This window comes from Pseudophryne corroboree, chromosome 4 (assembly GCF_028390025.1).
Source record: "Pseudophryne corroboree isolate aPseCor3 chromosome 4, aPseCor3.hap2, whole genome shotgun sequence".
Classification (NCBI taxonomy): Eukaryota; Metazoa; Chordata; class Amphibia; order Anura; family Myobatrachidae; genus Pseudophryne; species Pseudophryne corroboree.
The window spans coordinates 175,018,625-175,040,137 of NC_086447.1; the positions used below are offsets into that span (position 1 = coordinate 175,018,625).

The 21,513-nt window shown below is 47.3% G+C and overlaps 1 protein-coding gene across 2 annotated transcripts in view; it reads left to right on the forward strand.

The window, feature by feature from the left end:
* The first annotated feature begins 3,154 nt into the window (after positions 1–3,154).
* CEP63 (centrosomal protein 63) overlaps positions 3,155–21,513 on the forward strand; it is a 117,769-nt gene continuing 99,410 nt past the window's right edge. The window contains exons 1-4 of one of the 2 annotated variants that reach the window (XM_063915558.1): positions 3,155–3,535; positions 4,184–4,244; positions 6,976–7,153; positions 19,318–19,413. In XM_063915558.1, coding sequence (XP_063771628.1) covers positions 4,201–4,244; positions 6,976–7,153; positions 19,318–19,413 — 318 coding nt within the window. In that variant the 5' untranslated portion in view covers positions 3,155–3,535; positions 4,184–4,200. The remainder of the gene's footprint in view (positions 3,536–4,183; positions 4,245–6,975; positions 7,154–19,317; positions 19,414–21,513) is intronic. The other variant, XM_063915559.1, reaches the window with a different exon arrangement.

The following is a 21,513-nucleotide window of genomic DNA, read 5'->3' on the forward strand; positions in this document are numbered from 1 at the left end:
TAGGATACCGGCATCAGAAGCCGCCTCTTTAATATAGTGAGAAGCTGTGACAATATATGACAAGCATTGTCTAGCATGGTCAGAAGAGATTTCAGCTTCTAACTCCAGGGCCCATGCTTCAATAGCCTCTGCAGCCCATGTTGCTGCAATTGTGGGCCTTTGTGCAGCACCCGTGAGGGTGTAAATCACTTTCAGACAACCCTCCACACGTTTATCCGTAGGCTCTTTTAGAGACGTGACGGTAGTGACAGGTAGAGCTGAGGAAACCACCATGCTTGCCACATGTGAGTCTACTGGAGGAGGCGTTTCCCAATTTTTAGACAGCTCTGGCGTGAGGGGATAGTGAGCCAACATCTTCTTTTGAGGCACAAACTTCTTTCCCGGGTTTCCCCAGGGTTCCTGACGTATATCCGCTAGGTGGTCAGAGTGAGGTAAAACTTGTTTAACCACCTTCTGACGCTTGAACCTATCTGGTTTCTTAGGAGGGGCGGATGGCTCGGGATCATCCGTAATCTGTAAAATTAACTTAATAGCCTCCATAAGATGAGGAACATCCACATGTGAACTACCCTCCCCATCAGCAGTATCTGTGTCAGAATCTGTGGGGTCAGTGTAAGCGCCATCTTCATCAGACGAGGTGTCAGTGACAGCAGTGGATTGTGAGGAGATAAGAGCTCGCTTAGAGGACCTCTTGGTCTTAGGCGAGCGAGGGTCAGACTTTTTAGTAGTCAAGGACTGGTTCAACTTCTTCAATTGAGCAGATAAATTGTCCGCCCAAGGCGGGTTAGATGCGGGGACCACATACGGTTGCACCGGCATAGGAGGACCCATAGGGGGTGTTAGTTTAGTGACTAGCGTATGTAGAAGCGTGGAGAAAGTAGCCCACGGTGGGTCATTATGTACCCCCGTTGCCACAGTCCCACTGGGGGGCAAGGAGCCCCCAGAACCAGAGCCCACAGCTGCTATAGTCTCCTCATAGGGGTCTGTGGCTTCAGCAACACCGGCAGTGTGTTCAGCCCCAGAACCGTTACCTTCAGAGCAGGGCTGGCCCTAACCAATATGATTCCCTGGGCAAGATTTTGGTTGGTGCCCCCCCTGCTCATTTTGGCGCTTCTACTCACTATATTTTAAATAGAAACAGTGCTCACATTCGGCACACAGCTCAAAAACGGCGCGTTCTTGCTGGGAAGGGGCATGGCCATACAATAGTACCCCCAATTCAAATTACGCCACACAGTAGTGCAACTTTATTCACATTTTATCATGCTATAGTGTCCCTTATTCACGTTACATCACACAGTAGTCCACTTTACTTTATATATGTTACTCCTCACAGTAGTGACCCTTATTCACATTACATCACACTGAATTGCTCCTTATTCATATTATACCAAATCTTATTGCTATTTATTTACATTAGACCACACAGTAGTGCCTTTCTATACATTACGCCACACAGTAGAGCACCTTATACACATAATGCCACACATTAGTAATGCATTTATACACATAATAGCACACAGTAATGCCCATTACACACATTGTTAATGTCATTTTAAACATAATGCCCCTTACACATTATTCCAACCTTTATTAATGCCCTTGTACACATAATGCCCCTTACACATATGCTGAACACTACTTCACAAGGAACCCACCTGCACACAGCACCCACGTGGCCGCTAATACTGTGACCTCTGCCTCTGCTTGGATACAGATGTGTTCTCATACATCTTGCCTCAATACGCCATTCAGCAGGAGATGCCTGGCGTGAGTCAGCCGGCAGCTCTGCTAACGTTGAGCACCTTTATTTGACAAAAATGCCTCTTATTTGCATTACTATGTGGCTAGGATGCACAAGCAGATTCTGCTGATTAAAATGATATGCAGCATGCATATATTCTGTGCAACTGTGGCTATATCTGCATACGAAGTGCTACGTTACAATTATTTCCAGGAATACACTGTAATGTAGCATTTGCTATGCAGATGGTAGAGGCTAGATCCAAGTGGCCTAAGGGACCTTTTCAGTCAGAGGGAGGAGCCACGACACAAGGGGGAGGAGCTACACCAGCGGGACAGTTGCTCTAGTATCCATGCCACCAACTATTACCTTTAGTAATTAGGTGGCGTGCGGAGCGGAGCGAGCCACCGTGCCCGAAGCGTGGCGAGCGAAGCAAGCCCAGCGAGGGTACTTTTCGGGTACCTTGTTCGGCCGTAGCTCCTCCCCTGGTGACGGGTCTCCTCCCCTAGGTACATCAGAAGGTCCCTTCTCCCACTCCGATATAGAATCAACCCTGCGCCCATGCCCTGGTGATCTAGTGGGATCGCCTGTACTGCCACAGTGTCCACCGCCAGCACGCGCGGCCCGCCTCCCACTGACCACGCCGGATTGCAATAAAGTACGGGTCCCGCGAGCGGGACCCACTCACCACCTCCCGAAGCGCGGCCACGCGATCCCGGAGAGCCCCCGTCGTGTGTGCCTGACTTTAGAAGAAAACCGGAGCCTCCTGCTGTAGTTACCCGGCAACCAGGGCTCGGGAGTGTACAGCGCCGCTGGGGAGAGATGGAGCTGCAGCAGTGAATGTCACTAGACATGTACACACTGCTGCAGCCCTTGTAGTCTTCACTTTTCTTCTCAAAAAGCTCTTCTCAGGGCTGCCCAGAGCAGCCCCTCTGTTATGTGCCTGCTATCTGCGGCACCAACTACAAAACTGAGCTCCTGTGCAGGGAGGCGGGGTTATAGAGGAGGCGGCGCTGTACATTCTGGGAACAGTCAAAGCTTTTGAGCCTGTTGGTGCCTCGGATCAAGATCCTACTCTACACCCTTATGTCTTTCCTTGTGGAGCCCAGTGTACCCCGCAGCAGAAAAAACGTTGTAGCCGCTCTGCGATCCTTTTCGTTCGCACAAGCTAAAATACACTCCCAGTGGGAGGCGGCATAGTGTTTGCATGACTGCTAAAAACTGCTAGCAAGCGAACTCGGAATGACCACCCTAGTATCTAGACCTACAGCGCTGCCAGCTTTCTAGAAACGCCACTGTTTCACACAAGCAAGGCTTTATTCGATAGTTGGAACCATCGATGGAAGATGCCATCAAGGTTTCTAACCATCAATGGTTCCCTCTAATTTCTTCATTGAGGGTCACCATCGATGGGGGGCATGCATCTGTCCGTTTTGATAATACCCCTATGCTTCGTTCGTTGTGCGCGCGTACCGCAGTGAGGGAGAACGTCCGCCTCTCACCCCGCCCTCAGCAAGCAGACTCCCCCCCTTATTCATAGTTGCCGTTGCGGGCACAAGAGCTCGACCAGCACTTATCTCTCTGTCTCCCCTTCAGGCGCCATATTTGCGTGAAGCAGAGGCCCCTGTTTAGTAGGATCGGTCTCCGTGCAAATGGCTGCTGTTAGTTTTGTCCAGACCTGAAAATACAGCCACCTCCTGTAGTTTGAGCTACAATTTTTCAAACAGCACAACAATATTAGCATTACCGGGAAGGCTGAAGGTTTTCTCGGGTCTGTTCCGGTATTTCCCGGTAAGTGCTATATTGCGGAAACATCAGTTTAGTTCTGGCTCTGGAAGGCGCCCTGTGATACTTTTTATACTGCAACGTTTTCATTTCCATTCATTCAGTAAATTCATAACCTCAGCTGAAATAAATAACACTGGTATCTTTTACTGAATGCATCACTTAGATTAACCAGGTCCTATGATAAAGTATAATATCAGTACACTTATACAGTACTGTAACATAAGTGTGCTTATGTTATAGTATAAATCAGGTTTAAAAATAACTTGTTTTTCCCGTTACTGAGGAACTACAGCTCAGCATGGATACCTGCATCCAGCAGACATGGCATGTTGGGAGTAGTAGTACCACACTCGCTGGATCACCACAACTGTCTAACCTATGGAATAGCATGTTCTCTTTCCAGTCTCCAGTGGGTGGTTATATTGTACTGTGTGCATCCTCCCAGGTTATAGTACAATATTAATTTACAGCTAAAGATTCATCTGTCATCTATGCAAACAAATAAGATTATTGTCTAGAAATTTTTCCTAATAATAATAAAAAACCCTAAGTATCACTGTTCAATACACAGTACTTGGGGTGACGTGACAATAAACCTAGAACTTTAATTTCAGTTATACTGATTACATATTATATATTTTGTTATTGGAGGTGTCTCGGTCCTCAGGATGGAGGCTTTGTTACAAGAAATGCAGAAGAACGAGAAGATAGGGTGAGAAGTGATTATTTAGCTAATCTGTCTGTGTCTCTTTCCATTAGCTGTCACCTATATATTGGTGTTTACTTCTGTTATGAATACATTCTTGTCATATTACCTGCCGGTATAATATTGTTCTGTGAGCAATGTTTATATCCACCTTGTTCCTGCCTGGCACAAACTGAAACTTATGTAGATTTGTAAAATGGCAGAGGAACAGCTCAGAGTTGTCTGTGGTTGCACCCAGCACCTGCGTTTGCTCATTTGCTCCTAAATTCACGTCAGAGCGCAGGAGCATACATAGGCCCTCATTCCGAGTTGTTCGCTCGTTCTTTTTCATCGCATCGCAGCGATTTTCCGCAAACTACGCATGCGCAATGTTCGCGCTGCGCCAAGTAAATTTGCTAAGAAGATTGGTATTTTACTCACGGCATTACAAGGTTTTTTCTTCGTTCTGGTGATCGGAGTGTGATTGACAGGAAGTGGGTGTTTCTGGGCGTAAACTGGCCGTTTTATGGGAGTGTGTGAAAAAACGCTGCCGTTTCTGGGAAAAATGCGGGAGTGGCTGGAGAAACGGGGGAGTGTCTGGGTGAACGCTAGGTGTGTTTGTGACGTCAAACCAGGAACGAAACTGACTAAACTGATCGCAGTGGCAGAGTAAGTGTCAAGCTACTCAGAAACTGCTTAGAAATTTCTATTCGCAATTTTGAGAATCTTTCGTTCACAATTTTGCTAAGCTAAGATTCACTCCCAGTAGGCGGCGGCTTAGCGTGTGCAATGCTGCTAAAAGCAGCTTGCGAGCGAACAACTCGGAATGAGGGCCATTGCACTGTACAATGTGGTAGTTGGGAGGAGTGCGGTTGTTCCTTGCTAAAAGAAAGATTTATCAATCCCGCTAAAGTGGACAAGCGTTGAAGTTGCCCACTGCAACCAGTCAGCTTATTGCTCTCATTTAATTAAGCACATTCAATAAAATGAAAGCTAGAAAGTGATCGGTTGCTATGAGCAACTTCTCCCCCAGAAGGCTTGATACATCTCCCCCTAAGTAAGAAGTATACACACCGGAGGTACTAGTTTTGCGGAGCAGAACAGAAACCAGATTTTATTTCTAATGCCATATATATATATATATATATATGTTTTTTTTGAGGAGTGCTCTCATTCAATAAAAGGTTTTTTTACATGTCATGTGAACAGAGGATAAACTATTATGACCTCATATACAGATACACTCAATATATAAAAACTTTTTATTCATTTTTTTTTTTTATTAACATATACATTTTCTACCAGAAAAATATGAACAATCAGGGGGCTTGCAAGCCCAGTTCACTTTTTGTTGCAATAATAAAACCCCCAGGGTGAAACATTTTATTATTGCTCCTCAAAAAAAACAACACATTTTTATTTTGCTCTTTTAGGGCCACATAGGCAAGGGGCCTTTTTTGGGGGGAAGCTGCCTGAGACAGTAATATTGGTTGGAAAATCATTGTAATCAATTATTGTTGCTAGACCATACCACATTATACAATATCAGCGCATTAAAGAACCTTGATCATTATATATATATGTATATATGTATGTATCCCAAAATACGGCACTCCACGAGAACAGACTTGTAACTTTGCCGGGTGCCCTCCAGAGATCATGTCAAATGGCGTGTCTCATACAAACTTCCAACGGCGGCACTCCGGACAGGTAAATAAATCTCAAATAGACTGCATCTCTTTGCAACGTTTCAGCTTCTTTATTGAGCTTTTTTCAAGCAGGTAACATAATAAAGCTCAATAAAGGAGCTGAAACGTTGCAAAGAGATGCAGTCTATTTGAGATTTATTTACCTGTCCGGAGTGCCGCCGTTGGAAGTTTATATATATATATATATATATATATATAATCTCCCCAATGTTCGGCACTGTTATCATCACCTTATGTAGCAACTTGAAAAAAAAAAAGTATGTTACCCCCAAAGCTTCAAACTCTCACAAGGGAGACAGATGTATCATAGACTGCTCCAATGTCCCCTCACTCTTACAGGTAATTTAAGCCATGAAGGAGGCTAAACTGAGAAAATGGGCAAGTTTAAGATAATGCAGGTGTAGTGGCAAGAGGGGGGTTATGTTGTGACATTTACATATGTGCACAGTGAGCCTGATTCAGATGCGGGCGCAATGGTGATGCTGCAGCAATGTTTTGTAGTGACAGAACTGCGAGGCAACGCAAGTGAAGCAGCCACCCACAAGTGAAGAGAGACACTCACCAAAGCCATCGCAACTTGCTCTGCAACTGCGTACTCTGTCACAACTGTGACGCAGCTGTAAGGAACAGCGACTCCCTAAGTGCCTCCATGAGCATGCAGAATGGTTGCAGGAACTGCGACGCTGGCCCCATGTTTTATGCATACGAGATCGCAGCCACGCAGTGAGACGTCCCGATAATAGTTACGATGCTCCTGCTTTTTTATAGACACTCCCATTACCTCCCCCAAAGCGACCACAAATGCGCGCGCAGTCTTCCGATAATCGATAAGTTGCGACACCATCGAAGTTGTGACCAACCAGTGTGTTTCTTTTTCTTTTTGAGCTTTTCCGTACACCCAGGAGCATTTGTCATTTGTAGGTGTGTCTGCTGACAGCAGGGTAACTACGCCTAGAAATGTGCCAGGTGCACCGTTACACAGATTAGTGTAAACCCAAGGTGTTTTGTAAATGATGTTCAGTGATTACTCACATCTCTGTCTCTGACAGAACAATCTATGGTTCCTGTGAATTGGAGCTACAAGAACTCATGAAGCAGATCGATATCATGTTGGATCACAAGAAGACGGAGTGGGAAGCCCATACTCAGACGCTGAACACTCTGCTGCAACTCCGGGACCAGGAGCTCAGTTCTGCCAGAACACGAGAAGAATGGCTGAATCAGGAGGTAGGCACTCCCATGTCACAGACAGGGGAAAGTGCAAGGAGGCGCCATACAGGGCACCACTTTATCATCTGTGTATTCCGGTGTTCTAAAACCTAAGGGAAAATTATATAATTAACGGATCAGCTGTTTTAGACTGGACGCTATTACTCATAATAATAATAATCTAGTAGATGGTTGGATTCAGCATAATGCACTCTGTTTGTGCCCAGGGATGGCAATGAGCGAGCATTTCCCCACTACATACAGTGCATGATACAGTTTAGATATGAGACTCACAGAAGACAGGTAACATTTGGGTAAATGGGATAAAAGTGGACAAGGTGCCCATGGCAACAAATCAGCTGCTCTGTATAATTATATAGTATGCAAATTATAAATTTTACTTCAGTGCTGATTGCTTGCCATGGGCAACTACTTCACTGGCTCACTTCTCCGCTCTTATCACTGCTTCATACATTTACCCCATTGTTACTATGTTCCCCTATATAACAAATTTGGTATTGAACTCCATAAACTGTAAGCAGGAAGTAAAGAGGAAAGTGTGCTTTCTTATCCATGGTGGCCTGCAGAGTGTGTGTCTATGGCCAGCAAGAGTGTAACTACCTCACAGGAGCTGTGACTACAGTGTAGTAGCTCGTTCCCAGGTGTGTACAAAAGCTCTAGGTCCCACCTAGTATTGTGCTTTTATACCTTGGCTGGTCTATATACACTGTGGATATGGGATTTCAGCTGACCTAGATCAGTAGTGGCCAGTCTTATAGTGTATGTTACACAAAGGCAAGGTATCTGCCCAGTTGAAATAGAATCAACAGTTTGAATTTAATTAGGTAAGCAAATGGGTTATGTAGCCCAATAGATCATAGCCTAACGGTGATCCTGCAACATATAATGTAGAGGTTGATGTATCAAGTGGTGAAAAGAATGGAGAAGTTAATCAAATTCTCTAGCGGACAGGTGGAGAAGTATATCAACCAGTCAGCTTCAAACTATCCTTTCTCTAGCATCCATAAGGGATATTGGGGACACATTAGTATGATGGGTATAGACTGGGTCCAAAGGAGCCAGTGCACTTTAAAATTCTTCAACTGGGTGTGCAATGTGGAATTTCTTCCCTTTACAGGTGAATGACTCTTTGGAGGCGAATTGGACGCATGGATCTCCAAAGTTACTGCTGGGAAATCCACGTTTTTTCCCTCGGGGGGTTCCCCTTGTTACAGCTACCTTCCCGGGACCGTCTACTCAGTCCTTCCGGTCCACCAGATTTCGATCTAGATCCAGAGGTGCATACAATGCAGCTAGAGGCACCAGAGGTAAACCTAAGAAACCAGCCGTTGCCTGCTCTCAGGAGCAGAGCACCAGTTCAGCTTCCGCAAAAACCTTAACATGACGATGTCCGCCCACCCCGGGAGAATCTCGAGGTGGGATCTCGGTTACGTCACTTCAGCCACGTCTGGGAAAGTTCCTGCCAGGACGCCTGGGTAAGGGACCTTATTTCTCAGGGTTACAAGTTGGAGTTCGACGGTGCTCTTCCCCAACGATTTTTGAAATCAAGCTTACCAGCTTTGGAAAATATGCATGTTATGCTACTACTGGCCATCACAAAGTTGGTTCAGTCCCAAGTCATTGTTCCAGTACCCCTGCAACAGCAAGGACAAGGTTACTACTCCAGTCTGTTCGTAGTGCCAAAACCAGACGAGTCTGTGAGGCCAATTTTGAATCTTAAGTCCTTGAATCCTTATCTAAAGGTTTTCAAATTCAAGATGGAATCGCAGACCTGGAACAACAGGAATTCCTAGTGTCCCTGGACGCCTACCTCCATATCCCAATTTGGCCACCTCATCAGGCCTATCTGAGGTTCGCCCTGCTGAACGATCACTACCAGTTCCAGGCGTTACCCTTCGGCCTGTCTACAGCTCCAAGGGTGTTCACGAAGGTGATGGTGGAAATGATGTTCCAGCTCAGAGTCCAGGGGGTCAATGTGGTCCCTTACCTGGACCATCTCCTGATAAAAGTGAGTTCCAGGGAGCTTCTACTGCTCCATATAGATCGCACTATCCACCTTCTGTCACACCACGGTTGGGTCCTCAATCTACAAAAGTCCCACCTGGAGCCATCTCAGCGGCTCCTGTTTCTGGGAATGCTACTGGATACTGTAGTGCAGAAAGTGTTCCTCCCAGAGGACAAAGCGAGAACTCTCCAGGAAATGGTTAGCATGGTTCTCCGACCGACTCGAGTATCCATTCATATTTGCATAAGATTGTTGGGAAAGATGGTAGCCTCGTCCGAGGCCACTCAGTATGGAAGGTTCCATGCCAGGCCCTTTCAATTGGACATCCTGAACAAGTGGTCCAGTTCCCATCTTCAGATGCACCGGATGATTCAACTGTCACCCCAGGCCAGGATTTCACTCCTGTGGTGGCTGCAGTCTTCCAATGTCCGGGAAAGTTGAAGCTTCGGGATTCAAAATTGGATCCTTCTCAGGACGGATGCGAGTCTGAGAGGATGGGGAGCTGTCACCCAGGAGGTGCATTTCCAGGGCAGGTGGTCTGCCCAAGAGGCCCTACTTCCGATCAACATCCTGGAACTTCGGGCTATCTACAATGCTCTGATTAAGGCCTCCCTTCTGCTCCAGGATCAGGCATTCAGGTACAGTTGGACAACATCATGGCTGTGGCGTACATCAATCGACAAGGAGGGGCACAAAGCCGGTCCTGCATGTGAGAAGTATCAAGAATACTCCTCTGGGCGGAAAGAAATGCAAGAGCACTGTCTGTAATCTTCATTCCGGGAGTGGACAACTGGGAAGCAGACTTCCAGAGTCGCCACGATCTCCACCCAGGGGAGTGGGGCCTACATCCTCAGGTGTTTCAACAGATCATCGACAGGTAGGGTTGCCCCCAGATCGACATGATGGCATCTCACATCAACAAGAAACTTTGCTGCTGTTGCTCGCAAACGAGAGACCCTCAGGCGTGTCCAGTGGATGCACTGACGTCGCCTTGGCCTTACCAGCTGGTCTACGTATTTCCTCCGATTCTGTTGATCCCAGAGGTGGTACGCGGATCTTCTGGGCATGTCCATAGAAGACCCTTGGCCTCTGCCAGTAAGAAGGTATTTTCTTCAGCAAGGTTCGTTTGTCTACCCGGACTTACGGCGGCTTTGTTTGACGGCATGGAAGTTGAGAGGAACATCCTTGCTCACAAGTGTTAGGCACGGCGGTCTGCGGCCGTGCCCTGACTGAGCAGCGGTCACGGCCGCCGCGCCTCTCTCCTTCCCTGTCCCCCGCACGACGCCTAGCAACGCCAGGACGCCGTGCGCACGATAGCCGCCGGGTCCCTGGCAACGCAGGACGCCGTGCGTGCAGGGCCGCCGGGTGCATAGCAACGGGGACGCCACAGGTGGACCGCGTTCCCCGTTGCTAAGAATAGTTAATTAGGTTGCTCGTGCAGCAGGGCAGCTGCACGGCAACTAGTAATTAGGGTCTAGGGGCTGGTCCTGCTGGCCCTCCTGTTATTGGCCAGCAGGGCCTTTTTATGTGAGCCAGCACACTGCAGCCCCGCCGGTGATAGCTTCTTGTATGCTGTTCCTGCCTTGCAGAACTCTGTTCCTGTCAGCCGTGTTTGGTGGATCTTGCTCCCTGCCCTTTGGTAACTTGGAGGTCCGAAGCCGGTCCTGGGAATCCTTCTAGTCCTTGCGAACCTGTTTGTCATCTGGGGTTCTCGCCCGGTTTAGTGAGTAGCGGCTTCTGCCGCGTGTTGCGGCCTATGCCGCTTAGTGTTTACTTTACTGTGAATTGGTGCATTTGCGGAGGTTTCCGCTTTCACTGTCCTCCCCGGAACTCGGCGGTGCCGTGTAGGGGAGTGGACAGTGGTTTCTTTGTAGTTCTTTTTCCTTTGGCGGCGTGCCGCACATACGTTTAGTTTTTAGGTAGTTTATAGCCCCTAGCGTGGTTGTTTCAGTTAGAGGTCCCCTTGTTATTACCCTGTCTCAGTTCACGCCTTGTCTCTCTTTAAGACCTGAGGGGGCATCGGAGTTGGGCAGACCTAATCCGCCCTTCAAACGCGGCTGCTATGGGCCCAAGAAACCATAGTCGTTCAGGCGTGAATTGATAACACGGGTAAGACAACGGAGGTAGGGTGCTAGGGGCTATTTCCTTCCCATTTCCCAATCCCAGCATTCAGTCTTGGTGCTCAGGACTCACTACATAAGATCTCCCCCTGTCCTGAGCATCAGGATCGTAACATTATCACCGGCCCACATAAAAAAAAAAGGGGTTTAATTTTTTCCGTTGTATTGGTGGGCCTAGAAATTCGGCCTCATGAATCCGGCAGGTTTAGGGCCAAACCCCAGTTAGCTTTTGGTTAACCAAATACAGGAATTAACTCCGATGGTTCAGGACCTTACTCTTCGGGTGAGATCGCAGGAAGATCTTTTGCGAGCCTCCCCGAGTATGGTTCCAGAACCAAAGATGCATTTACCTGACCGTTTTTCGGGTAACCGAAAGGATTTTTTTAATTTTAAGGAAGCTTGTAAGCTTTATTTTCGTTTAAGGCCCCGTTCCTCTGGTACTGAGTCTCAGCGGGTCGGGATTGTGATGTCTCTACTTCAGGGTGATCCACAGACCTGGGCGTTTGGGCTAAGAGCGGATGCTGCTGCTTTGTTATCAGTAGACGCCTTTGTTAAATCCTTAGGCCTCTTATATGACGACCCAGATAGAGAAGCATCAGCTGAGAGTCACCTGCGAGCCCTTAAGCAAGGCAAAAATCCAGCAGAGGTGTATTGTACCGAATTTCGCTGTTGGTCGAACGACTGTGGCTGAAATGACCCGGCCCTGCGCAGTCAGTTTCGCCTCGAACTGTCGGAAGTGATTAAAGACAGTCTCCTTCAGTACCCCGCTCCTGAGACTCTAGACAAACTCATGGAGCTCGCTATTAAAATTGATCGTCGTCTCCGAGAGCGGAGGGCTGAAAGAGGAACAACTTTTAGGCCTAATCCATGTGTATATACTTTTCCTGAGGACGTCGAGGAGCCCATGCAAATGGGTCTCTCCCGGCTGTCCCCAGAGGAAAGAACCAGAAGGTTAAGTTCTGGTCTTTGTTTGTATTGTGGTGGTAAGGGACATATCGCACGTAACTGCCCGAACAAGCCGGGAAACGCTCTGACCAAGTGAATTGTGAGGGGGTTCACTTGGGTCTGCAGTTAATCTCCTCTAATGATTCTCTATTAGTTCCGGTAAAGATTTCCTTTGGCAGCCTCAGTTCGTTGGTGTCGGCCTTCGTCGACAGTGGAGCTGCAGGAAATTTTATGGATTTAGCTTGGGCTAAGGCTTTAGGCGTTCCACTGATACCCTTAGATAGACGTATCACCATGCACGGCTTGGATGGGGGTCCGCTTTCCAATAGGGTTATTACTCACCGCACACCTCCAGTATTGCTGACAGTGGGAGCCCTACATTCAGAAGAAATAGAATTTTACCTTACACATTGTCCGGCAGTTCCAGTAGTTTTGGGTCACCCCTGGCTTGCCTTTCATAATCCCACTATAGATTGGCGGTCTGGGGAGATTTCCCAATGGGGTCCTTTTTGTGTTAAGGAGTGTATTTCCCATCCTGTCCGGGTTGCGGCAGTTACCCCAGAACTTATTCCTCTGGAATATCAGGATTTTGCTGATGTGTTCTCCAAGGGTAATGCGGACGTTCTGCCTCCCCATCGGTCCTATGACTGCGCTATAGATTTAGTTCCCGGGGCCACTTTACCTAAGGGGAGATTATATGCCCTCTCCGGGCCAGAAACCACGGCTATGGATAATTATATCCAGGAAAGCCTGAAAAAAGGCTTCATTAGGCCTTCGAAATCTCCTTTGAGTGCAGGATTCTTTTTTGTTGAGAAAAAAGATGGGTCGCTCAGACCATGTATTGATTTTCGGGCTCTGAATAAAATTTCTGTTAAAAACACCTACCCTTTGCCTTTGATTTCAGTACTTTTTGATCAGTTACGCTCTGCCGTTATCTTCTCAAAAATCGATCTTAGAGGAGCTTACAATCTCATCCGAATAAGATCTTGGGATGAGTGGAAGACGGCTTTCAGCACACAGTCGGGTCATTATGAATACCTGGTGATGCCCTTTGGGCTGTCAAATGCTCCTGCGGTATTTCAAGACCTCATCAATGATGTTCTTCGTGACTTTCTTGGAAAGTTCGTTGTCGTTTATTTAGACGACATTTTGATTTATTCTGAGTCTATGGAACAACATATTACCCATGTGCGTCTGGTTCTTCAAAAACTACGGGAGAATCATTTATACGCAAAACTAGAGAAATGTGATTTTCACATCACGGAAGTGTCCTTCTTGGGGTATATTATTTCTCCCCAGGGATTTTTCATGGAACCGAAAAAACTCCAGGCCATCCTTAATTGGGCGCAACCCACAAATTTAAAAGCAATTCAGCGCTTTTTAGGGGTTGCAAACTATTATAGGCGGTTCATTCATACCTTTTCTGATTTGGTCGCTCCTATAGTAGCATTGACTAAAAAAGGAGCGGACCCTTCCAATTGGTCGCCTGCAGCCGAGTCTGCCTTTCGGGCCTTAAAGCAGGCCTTTGTCTCGGCTCCTGTTCTCAGGCACCCTAACCCGGAGCTCCCCTTTATAGTCGAGGTAGATGCCTCAGAGGTTGGAGTGGGGGCTATCCTATCTCAGGAAGATCCGGAGTCTCAGGAATTACACCCTTGTGTCTTCATGTCCAGGAAATTCTCCTCCGCAGAATCCAACTATGACGTTGGTAATCGAGAATTGCTGGCAGTTAAATGGGCTTTCGAGGAGTGGAGGCATTGGGTGGAGGGAGCTAGGCATACTATTACAGTGTTTACTGACCATAAGAACCTGCAGTATATTGAGTCAGCTAAACGGCTTAATGCTCTGCAGGCACGTTGGGCATTGTTTTTTACTCGTTTCAGGTTTATTATCACCTTCAGGCCCGGTTCCAAAAATACTAAAGCTGATGCCCTGTCACGTTGTTTTCTTCCGGTTCACAATAACCATCCTGCTACTACCCCCATAGTTCCATCATCTGTCATCCGGGCAGGCCTCACACAGGATTTATTTACTCAGTTAGTCCAGCTTCAACAGCAGGCTCCTAAACCGACTCCTGCTGATCGTCTCTTTGTCCCTGAATTTCTGAGAGGCACTGTTTTAGCTGAGTTTCATGACAACAAAGTCTCTGGTCATCCAGGTATCACTAAGACCTTGGAGTTAGTCTCTCGCTCGGTGTGGTGGCCTAGTCTTTCTAAAGATGTAGGGAATTTGTCCATTCCTGTCAGGTTTGTGCACGGCATAAGGTTCCTCGTTCATTGCCGATCGGGCAACTCGTACCTTTAGCCGTTCCTCTCAGGCCATGGTCACATATATCCATGGATTTCGTGGTGGACCTTCCTCTTTCAGCCGGATTTCGAGTCATTTGGGTGGTAGTAGATCGTTTAAGTAAGATGGCTCATTTCATTGCTCTTCCCCGATTACCCTCTGCTCAAGGGTTGGCAGTCTTGTTTCTCCGTCATGTGTTCAGGCTCCATGGGTTGCCCAGGGATATTGTCTCTGATCGGGGTCCGCAATTCATTGCTCGTTTCTGGAAACGTTTTTGTGCCTCATTAAATATGAAACTCTCTTTAACATCTGGGTACCATCCACAATCTAACGGACAAACCGAACGAGTTAACCAGTCATTAAAACAGTATTTACGGTTGTATTCGGCCAAACTCCAGAATGATTGGTCTGAATTTCTTCCCTTAGCCGAATTTGCTTATAATAACTCTTGTCATTCTTCCACCAAGGAGTCCCCATTCTTTTCAGTCATTGGCTTTCATCCTAGAGCCAACTCTTTTTTTCCTCATTCTCCAGTCTCCTCGTTGACCTTAACCTCCCATCTCAGAACAATTTGGAGAAAGGTGCACCTTGCCTTGAGAAAAGCTGCCTTCCGAGAAAAGAAATTTTCTGATAGGCTCCGACGTCCTTGCACTTTTAAGGTGGGAGATAAGGTATGGTTGTCAACTCGCAACATCAAGCTCCGACAACCTTCGGCTAGATTGGAACCCAAATTTATTGGACCATTCCTTATCATTAAGAAGGTCAACCCAGTTGCTTTTCGGCTACGCTTGCCGAGATCTCTCAAAATTGGCAATACCTTTCACTGTTCTCTTTTGAAACAATATTTTTCTTCCAGGAGATTTCCTCGGAGGACTTCCCAGGGTAGATCTCCGGTGGATGTTCAGGGGCAACAAGAGTTCTTGGTGGAGAAGGTTTTAGATTCTAAGCTTTCTCGGGGTCGGCTCTATTTTTTGGTCCACTGGAAAGGTTATGGCCCTGAAGAAAGATCTTGGGTGTTGGATAAAGATTTACATGCTCCCAAGCTGAAGAGGATTTTCTTTCAGGAGTTTCCTCAGAAACCTGGCTCTAGGGGTTCTTTAACCCCTCCTCAAGGGGGGGGGGGTACTGTTAGGCGCGGCGGTCTTCGGCCGTGCCCTGACTGAGCAGAGGTCACGGCCGCCGCGCCTCTCTCCTTCCCTGTCCCCCGCACGGCGCCTAGCAACGCCAGGACGCCGTGCGCACGATAGCCGCCGGGTCCCTGGCAACGCAGGACGCCGTGCGTGCAGGGCCGCCGGGTGCATAGCAACGGGGACGCCAGAGGTGGACCGCGTTCCCCGTTGCTAAGAATAGTTAATTAGGTTGCTCGTGCAGCAGGGCAGCTGCACGGCAACTAGTAATTAGGGTCTGGGGGCTGGTCCTGCTGGCCCTCCTGTTATTGGCCAGCAGGGCCTTTTTATGTGAGCCAGCACACTGCAGCCCAGCCGGTGATAGCTTCTTGTATGCTGTTCCTGCCTTGCAGAATTCTGTTCCTGTCAGTCGTGTTTGGTGGATCTTGCTCCCTGCCCTTTGGTACTTTGGAGGTCCGAAGCCGGTCCTGGGAATCCTTCTAGTCCTTGCGAACCTGTTTGTCATCTGGGGTTCTCGCCCGGTTTCGTGAGTAGCGGCTTCTGCCGCGTGTTGCGGCCTATGCCGCTTTCACTGTCCTCCCCGGAACTTGGCGGTGCCGTGTAGGGGAGTGGACAGTGGTTTCTTTGTAGTTCTTTTTCCTTTGGCGGCGTGCCGCACATACGTTTAGTTTTTAGGTAGTTTATAGCCCCTAGCGTGGTTGTTTCAGTTAGAGGTCCCCTTGTTATTACCCTGTCTCAGTTCACGCCTTGTCTCTCTTTAAGACCTGAGGGGGCATCGGAGTTGGGCAGACCTAATCCGCCCTTCAAACGCGGCTGCCATGGGCCCAAGAAACCGTAGTCGTTCAGGCGTGAATTGATAACGCGGGTAAGACAACGGAGGTAGGGTGCTAGGGGCTATTTCCTTCCTATTTCCCAATCCCAGCATTCCGTCTTGGTGCTCAGGACTCACAACATAAGATCTCCCCTGTCCTGAGCATCAGGATCGTAACAACAAGGGACTTTCCAAAAAGGTCATTGCCACTATGGTGCAAGCCAGGAAACCTATATCGTCAAAACACTATCATAATATCTGGCGTAGATATGTCTCCTGGTGCGAGGAACGCACATTTCCATCTGACGAATTCCACTTGGGTAGATTCGTTCATTTCCTACCGGCTGGAGTGGATAAAGGCTTACGTCTCGGATCCATTACGGTCCAGATTTCAGCTCTTTCAATCTTTTTCCAAAAGAAGTTGGCTATGCTGCCTGAAGTTCAGACCTTCTTGCAAGAGGTGCTTCACATACAACCTCCGTTTGTGCCGCCTACGGCACCTTGGGATTTGGATGTGGTGTTACGATTTCTGCAGTCCTCTTGGTTTGAACCTCTGATGACGATGGAAGACAAGTACCTCACGTGGAAGACTGTGATGTTACAGGCCCTGGCTTTGGCTAGGCGTGTCTCGGAATTGGGGGCCTTATCGTGTAAGAGTCCTTACTTGGTCTTTTACGAGAACAGAGCGGAGTTCAGGACTAGACAGCAGTTCCTGCTCCGAAGCAGTCCATTGATTGTTGGCTTCGGCTTGCTATCCATCAGGCCTATGTGTTGGCAGCCTTACCTATTCCACAGTCTCTAAAGGCCCACTCTACAAGATCAGTGGGGTCTTCCTGGGCGGCTGCCCGTGGTGTCTCGGCCCTGTAACTGTGCCGAGCGGCTACGCCGAGCGGCTACCTGGTCGGGGAGGAACACCTTTGTGAAGTTCTACAGGTTTGATACCCTGGCCAAAGAGATACCCAGTTTGGGCAGGCGGTGCTGCAGATGTCTCCGCACGTTCCCGCCCGTTCTGGAAGCTTTGAGACATCCCCATCGTACTAATGTGTCCCCAATATCCCTTATGGATGCTAGAGAAGCTGCCGACACCCACTTGGAGGCGGAGAAACGCGTTTGGGACAGGACACTAGTGCAGACACTGCAGCATTCTCTGCCTGTGTCAAAAACTCCAGACCCGGCCGGCCACAGCTATCATTAGTAGACCCTATTGCTTGGTGGAAGGAGCTAGCAGAAATACCTACCAGTGAGACAAGCTTAGGATAAAAGCTGCTTGCTGAAAGATAAGAGTGGGAGAGGTAATGTTAATGAGTACACCGCAAAATGTGTTCTAATATATCTGCTGGTGTCTAACCCTGTCTGCTGGAATCTCTGCATGTGCATATTGCATGAATTTTGAGCTTTTAAATACAGCTGTTTGATTATTACATCACTGGGAGAGTTATTGTCAGTGACTGCATGGTGCTTTCTATAAATCTCTGCTGGTTATTAACCCTACATTGGAGTGTATGCATGTGCTTATTGCATGAACTTTGAGCTCTTAATACAGCTGCTTGTCTACATCATCATTTAGAGAGACATTGTCAATGACTGCATGGCAGGGTGCTTTTAATTATATCTGCTGGGTACTGACCCCTTATATGGAAGTTTATGCATGTGCTTATTGCATGAATCTTTAAGCTCTCAGTACTAACCATTGGAAAAAGCATTAACACCGTAGGAAAAGCTTTGGTGTGGTACAAAGTGTGCTCATTTATTTTTTGAGGCTAACTCCAGCTTTACTTTTTAATTGAAATCTCATTCGGTACTGCTACTAATATATTATCCTATTATCGGACGATTTGGAATATATTGCTGTAGTGGTGTTATACTATTTAAAACATTTTTATATGTAATATATGTGTATTAGGATACTGGCCGGTATTTATCGGTATGTATTGTAGTATATTTTTAATGTATTAATATATAAATATATTTTTAAGTCAAAGCGCAGTCTCATATTTCTTTGTTCATTTCTATATATTTGGGGATATTGGGATCAAATCCCCGAGATTAGCTGCTCTGACTTAATCAGTGACGGCGCCAGGTGTATAAATTCTGTTTCTGTGTATTTTAAATACCTACCTGTAAATCCTTTTCTCGTAGTCCATAAGGGGGCGCCCGCCTCAGTGCAGTGACTTTCTGCAGGTTCTCTGTTATGTGTTACCTGTTCAGCTGTTGCTGCTTATATTGCCAGCTGTTGCTGGCCTGGTTATGTTATGGTGTGCTGGTGTGTAAATCTCACCACGCTTATTGTTGTTTTGTTCCTTCTCTCAAGTATGTAATTTCTCCTTCGGGCACTGTTTTACCTATAACTGCCTGTGGGAGGGGGCATAGAGGGGACCTCGTCTATACCCATCATACTAATGTGTCCCCAATATCCCTTATGGACTACGAGAAAAGGATTTAACGGTATGTATTTAAAATCCTATTATTATAGGATGTACATGATAAATACTACCTCAAAGCTCATAGGTTGCCATGGGCAACTGGTCCACTTCTCCACTCTTCACTGCTTGATATATAAACTCACTAGTTCTTAATTCTAGGGGGCTCTGTCCACAGTTATTTAGAAGTCTGTATCTAAATAATGCAAACCATTTAATTGGAGGACTGTGATAGATACAGGCCTATTACACTAGTGTGGTAGGCATAGGCTGGTGTTTCGTATTGGTCATTGGCTATTTAATAATTGCCTGCATTGTGATCTAAGTCATTTTCAGTCATTAGCCACCAGGATTTGGTTGTGGTCACTGTGAATTCATCTTACAGATTAATACCCGCTCGTGATTGAGATCTAGGCTTCCCTTAATACTATCTAATGAATATATTCACAGATTAAATCTCTGACAAAACAGCTGGCGGAACATGAGGAAAACAGCCTCATAAAGACAACAGACTATGAGTCTCAGCTGAAACGCTTCCAGGAAGAGGTATATTAAACTATATTTCTCTAACGTCCTAAGTGGATGCTGGGGACTCCGTAAGGACCATGGGGAATAGCGGCTCCGCAGGAGACTGGGCACATCTAAAGAAAGCTTTAGGACTATCTGGTGTGCACTGGCTCCTCCCCCTATGACCCTCCTCCAAGCCTCAGTTAGATCTCTGTGCCTGAACGAGAAGGGTGCACACTAGGGGCTCTCCTGAGCTTCTTAGTGAAAGTTTTAGTTTAGGTTTTTTATTTTCAGTGAGACCTGCTGGCAACAGGCTCACTGCATCGAGGGACTAAGGGGAGAAGAAGCGAACTCACCTGCGTGCAGAGTGGATTGGGCTTCTTAGGCTACTGGACATTAGCTCCAGAGGGACGATCACAGGCCCAGCTTGGATGGGTCCCAGAGCCGCGCCGCCAGCCCCCTTACAGAGCCAGAAGGCAGAAGAGGTCCGGAAAATCGGCGGCAGAAGACGTCCTGTCTTCAACAAGGTAGCGCACAGCACTGCAGCTGTGCGCCATTGCTCTCAGCACACTTCACACTCCGGTCACTGAGGGTGCAGGGCGCTGGGGGGGGCGCCCTGAGACGCAATAATAAACACCTTGGATGGCAAAAAATGCATCACATATAGCTCCTGGGCTATATGGATGCATTTAACCCCTGCCAAAATACATAAAAAAAACGGGAGATAAGGCAGCCGATAAAGGGGCGGAGCCTATCTCCTCAGCACACTGGCGCCATTTTCCCTCACAGCTCCGTTGGAGGGAAGCTCCCTGGCTCTCCCCTGCAGTCACTACACTACAGAAAGGGTTAAAAAAGAGAGGGGGGCACAAATTAGGCGCAGTATTAACTATACAGCAGCTATAAGGGGAAAAACACTTATATAAGGTTATCCCTGTATATATATAGCGCTCTGGTGTGTGCTGGCAAACTCTCCCTCTGTCTCCCCAAAGGGCTAGTGGGGTCCTGTCCTCTATCAGAGCATTCCCTGTGTGTGTGCTGTATGTCGGTACTTTTGTGTCGACATGTATGAGGAGAAAAATGATGTGGAGACGGAGCAGATTGCCTGTAATAGTGATGTCACCCCCTAGGGGGTCGACACCTGAGTGGATGAACTGTTGGAAGAAATTACGTGACAGTGTCAGCTCTGTATAAAAGACAGTGGTTGACATGAGACAGCCGGCTACTCAGCTTGTGCCTGTCCAGACGTCTCATAGGCCGTCAGGGGCTATAAAGCGCCCGTTACCTCAGATGGCAGATATAGACGCCGACACGGATACTGACTCCAGTGTCGACGGTGAAGAGACAAATGTGACTTCCAGTAGGGCCACACGTTACATGATTGAGGCAATGAAAAATGTTTTACACATTTCTGATAATACGAGTACCACCAAAAAGGGGTATTATGTTCGGTGAGGAAAAACTACCTGTAGTTTTCCTGAATCTGAGAAATTAAATGAGGTGTGTGATGATGCGTGGATTTCCCCCGATAACAACTGATAATTTCTAAAATGTTATTGGCATTATATCCTTTCCCGCCAGAGGTTAGGGTGCGTTGGGAAACACCCCCTAGGGTGGATAAAGCGCTCACACGCTTGTAGGGGCTCTATCCTCTCCTGAGATGGCCGCCCTTAAGGATCCTGCTGATAGAAAGCAGGAGGGTATCCTAAAATGTATTTACACACATACTGGTGTTATACTGCGACCAGCAATCGCCTCAGCCTGGATGTGCAGTGCTGGGTTGGCGTGGTCGGATTCCCTGACTGAAAATATTGATACCCTAGATAGGGACAGTATATTTTTGCCTATAGAGCATTTGAAAGATGCATTTCTATATATGCGTGATGCACAGCGGAATATTTGCCGACTGGCATCAAGTCTAAGTGCGTTGTCCATTTCTACCAGTAGAGGGTTATGGACACGTCAGTGGTCAGGTGATGCGTATTCCAAACGGCATTTCGAAGTATTGCCTTATTAAGGGGAGGAGTTATTTGGGGTCGGTCTTTCAGACCTGGTGGCCACGGCAACAGCTGGGAAATCCACGTTTGTACCCCAGGTCGCCTCTCAACATGAGAAGACGCCGTATTATCAGGCGCAGTCTTT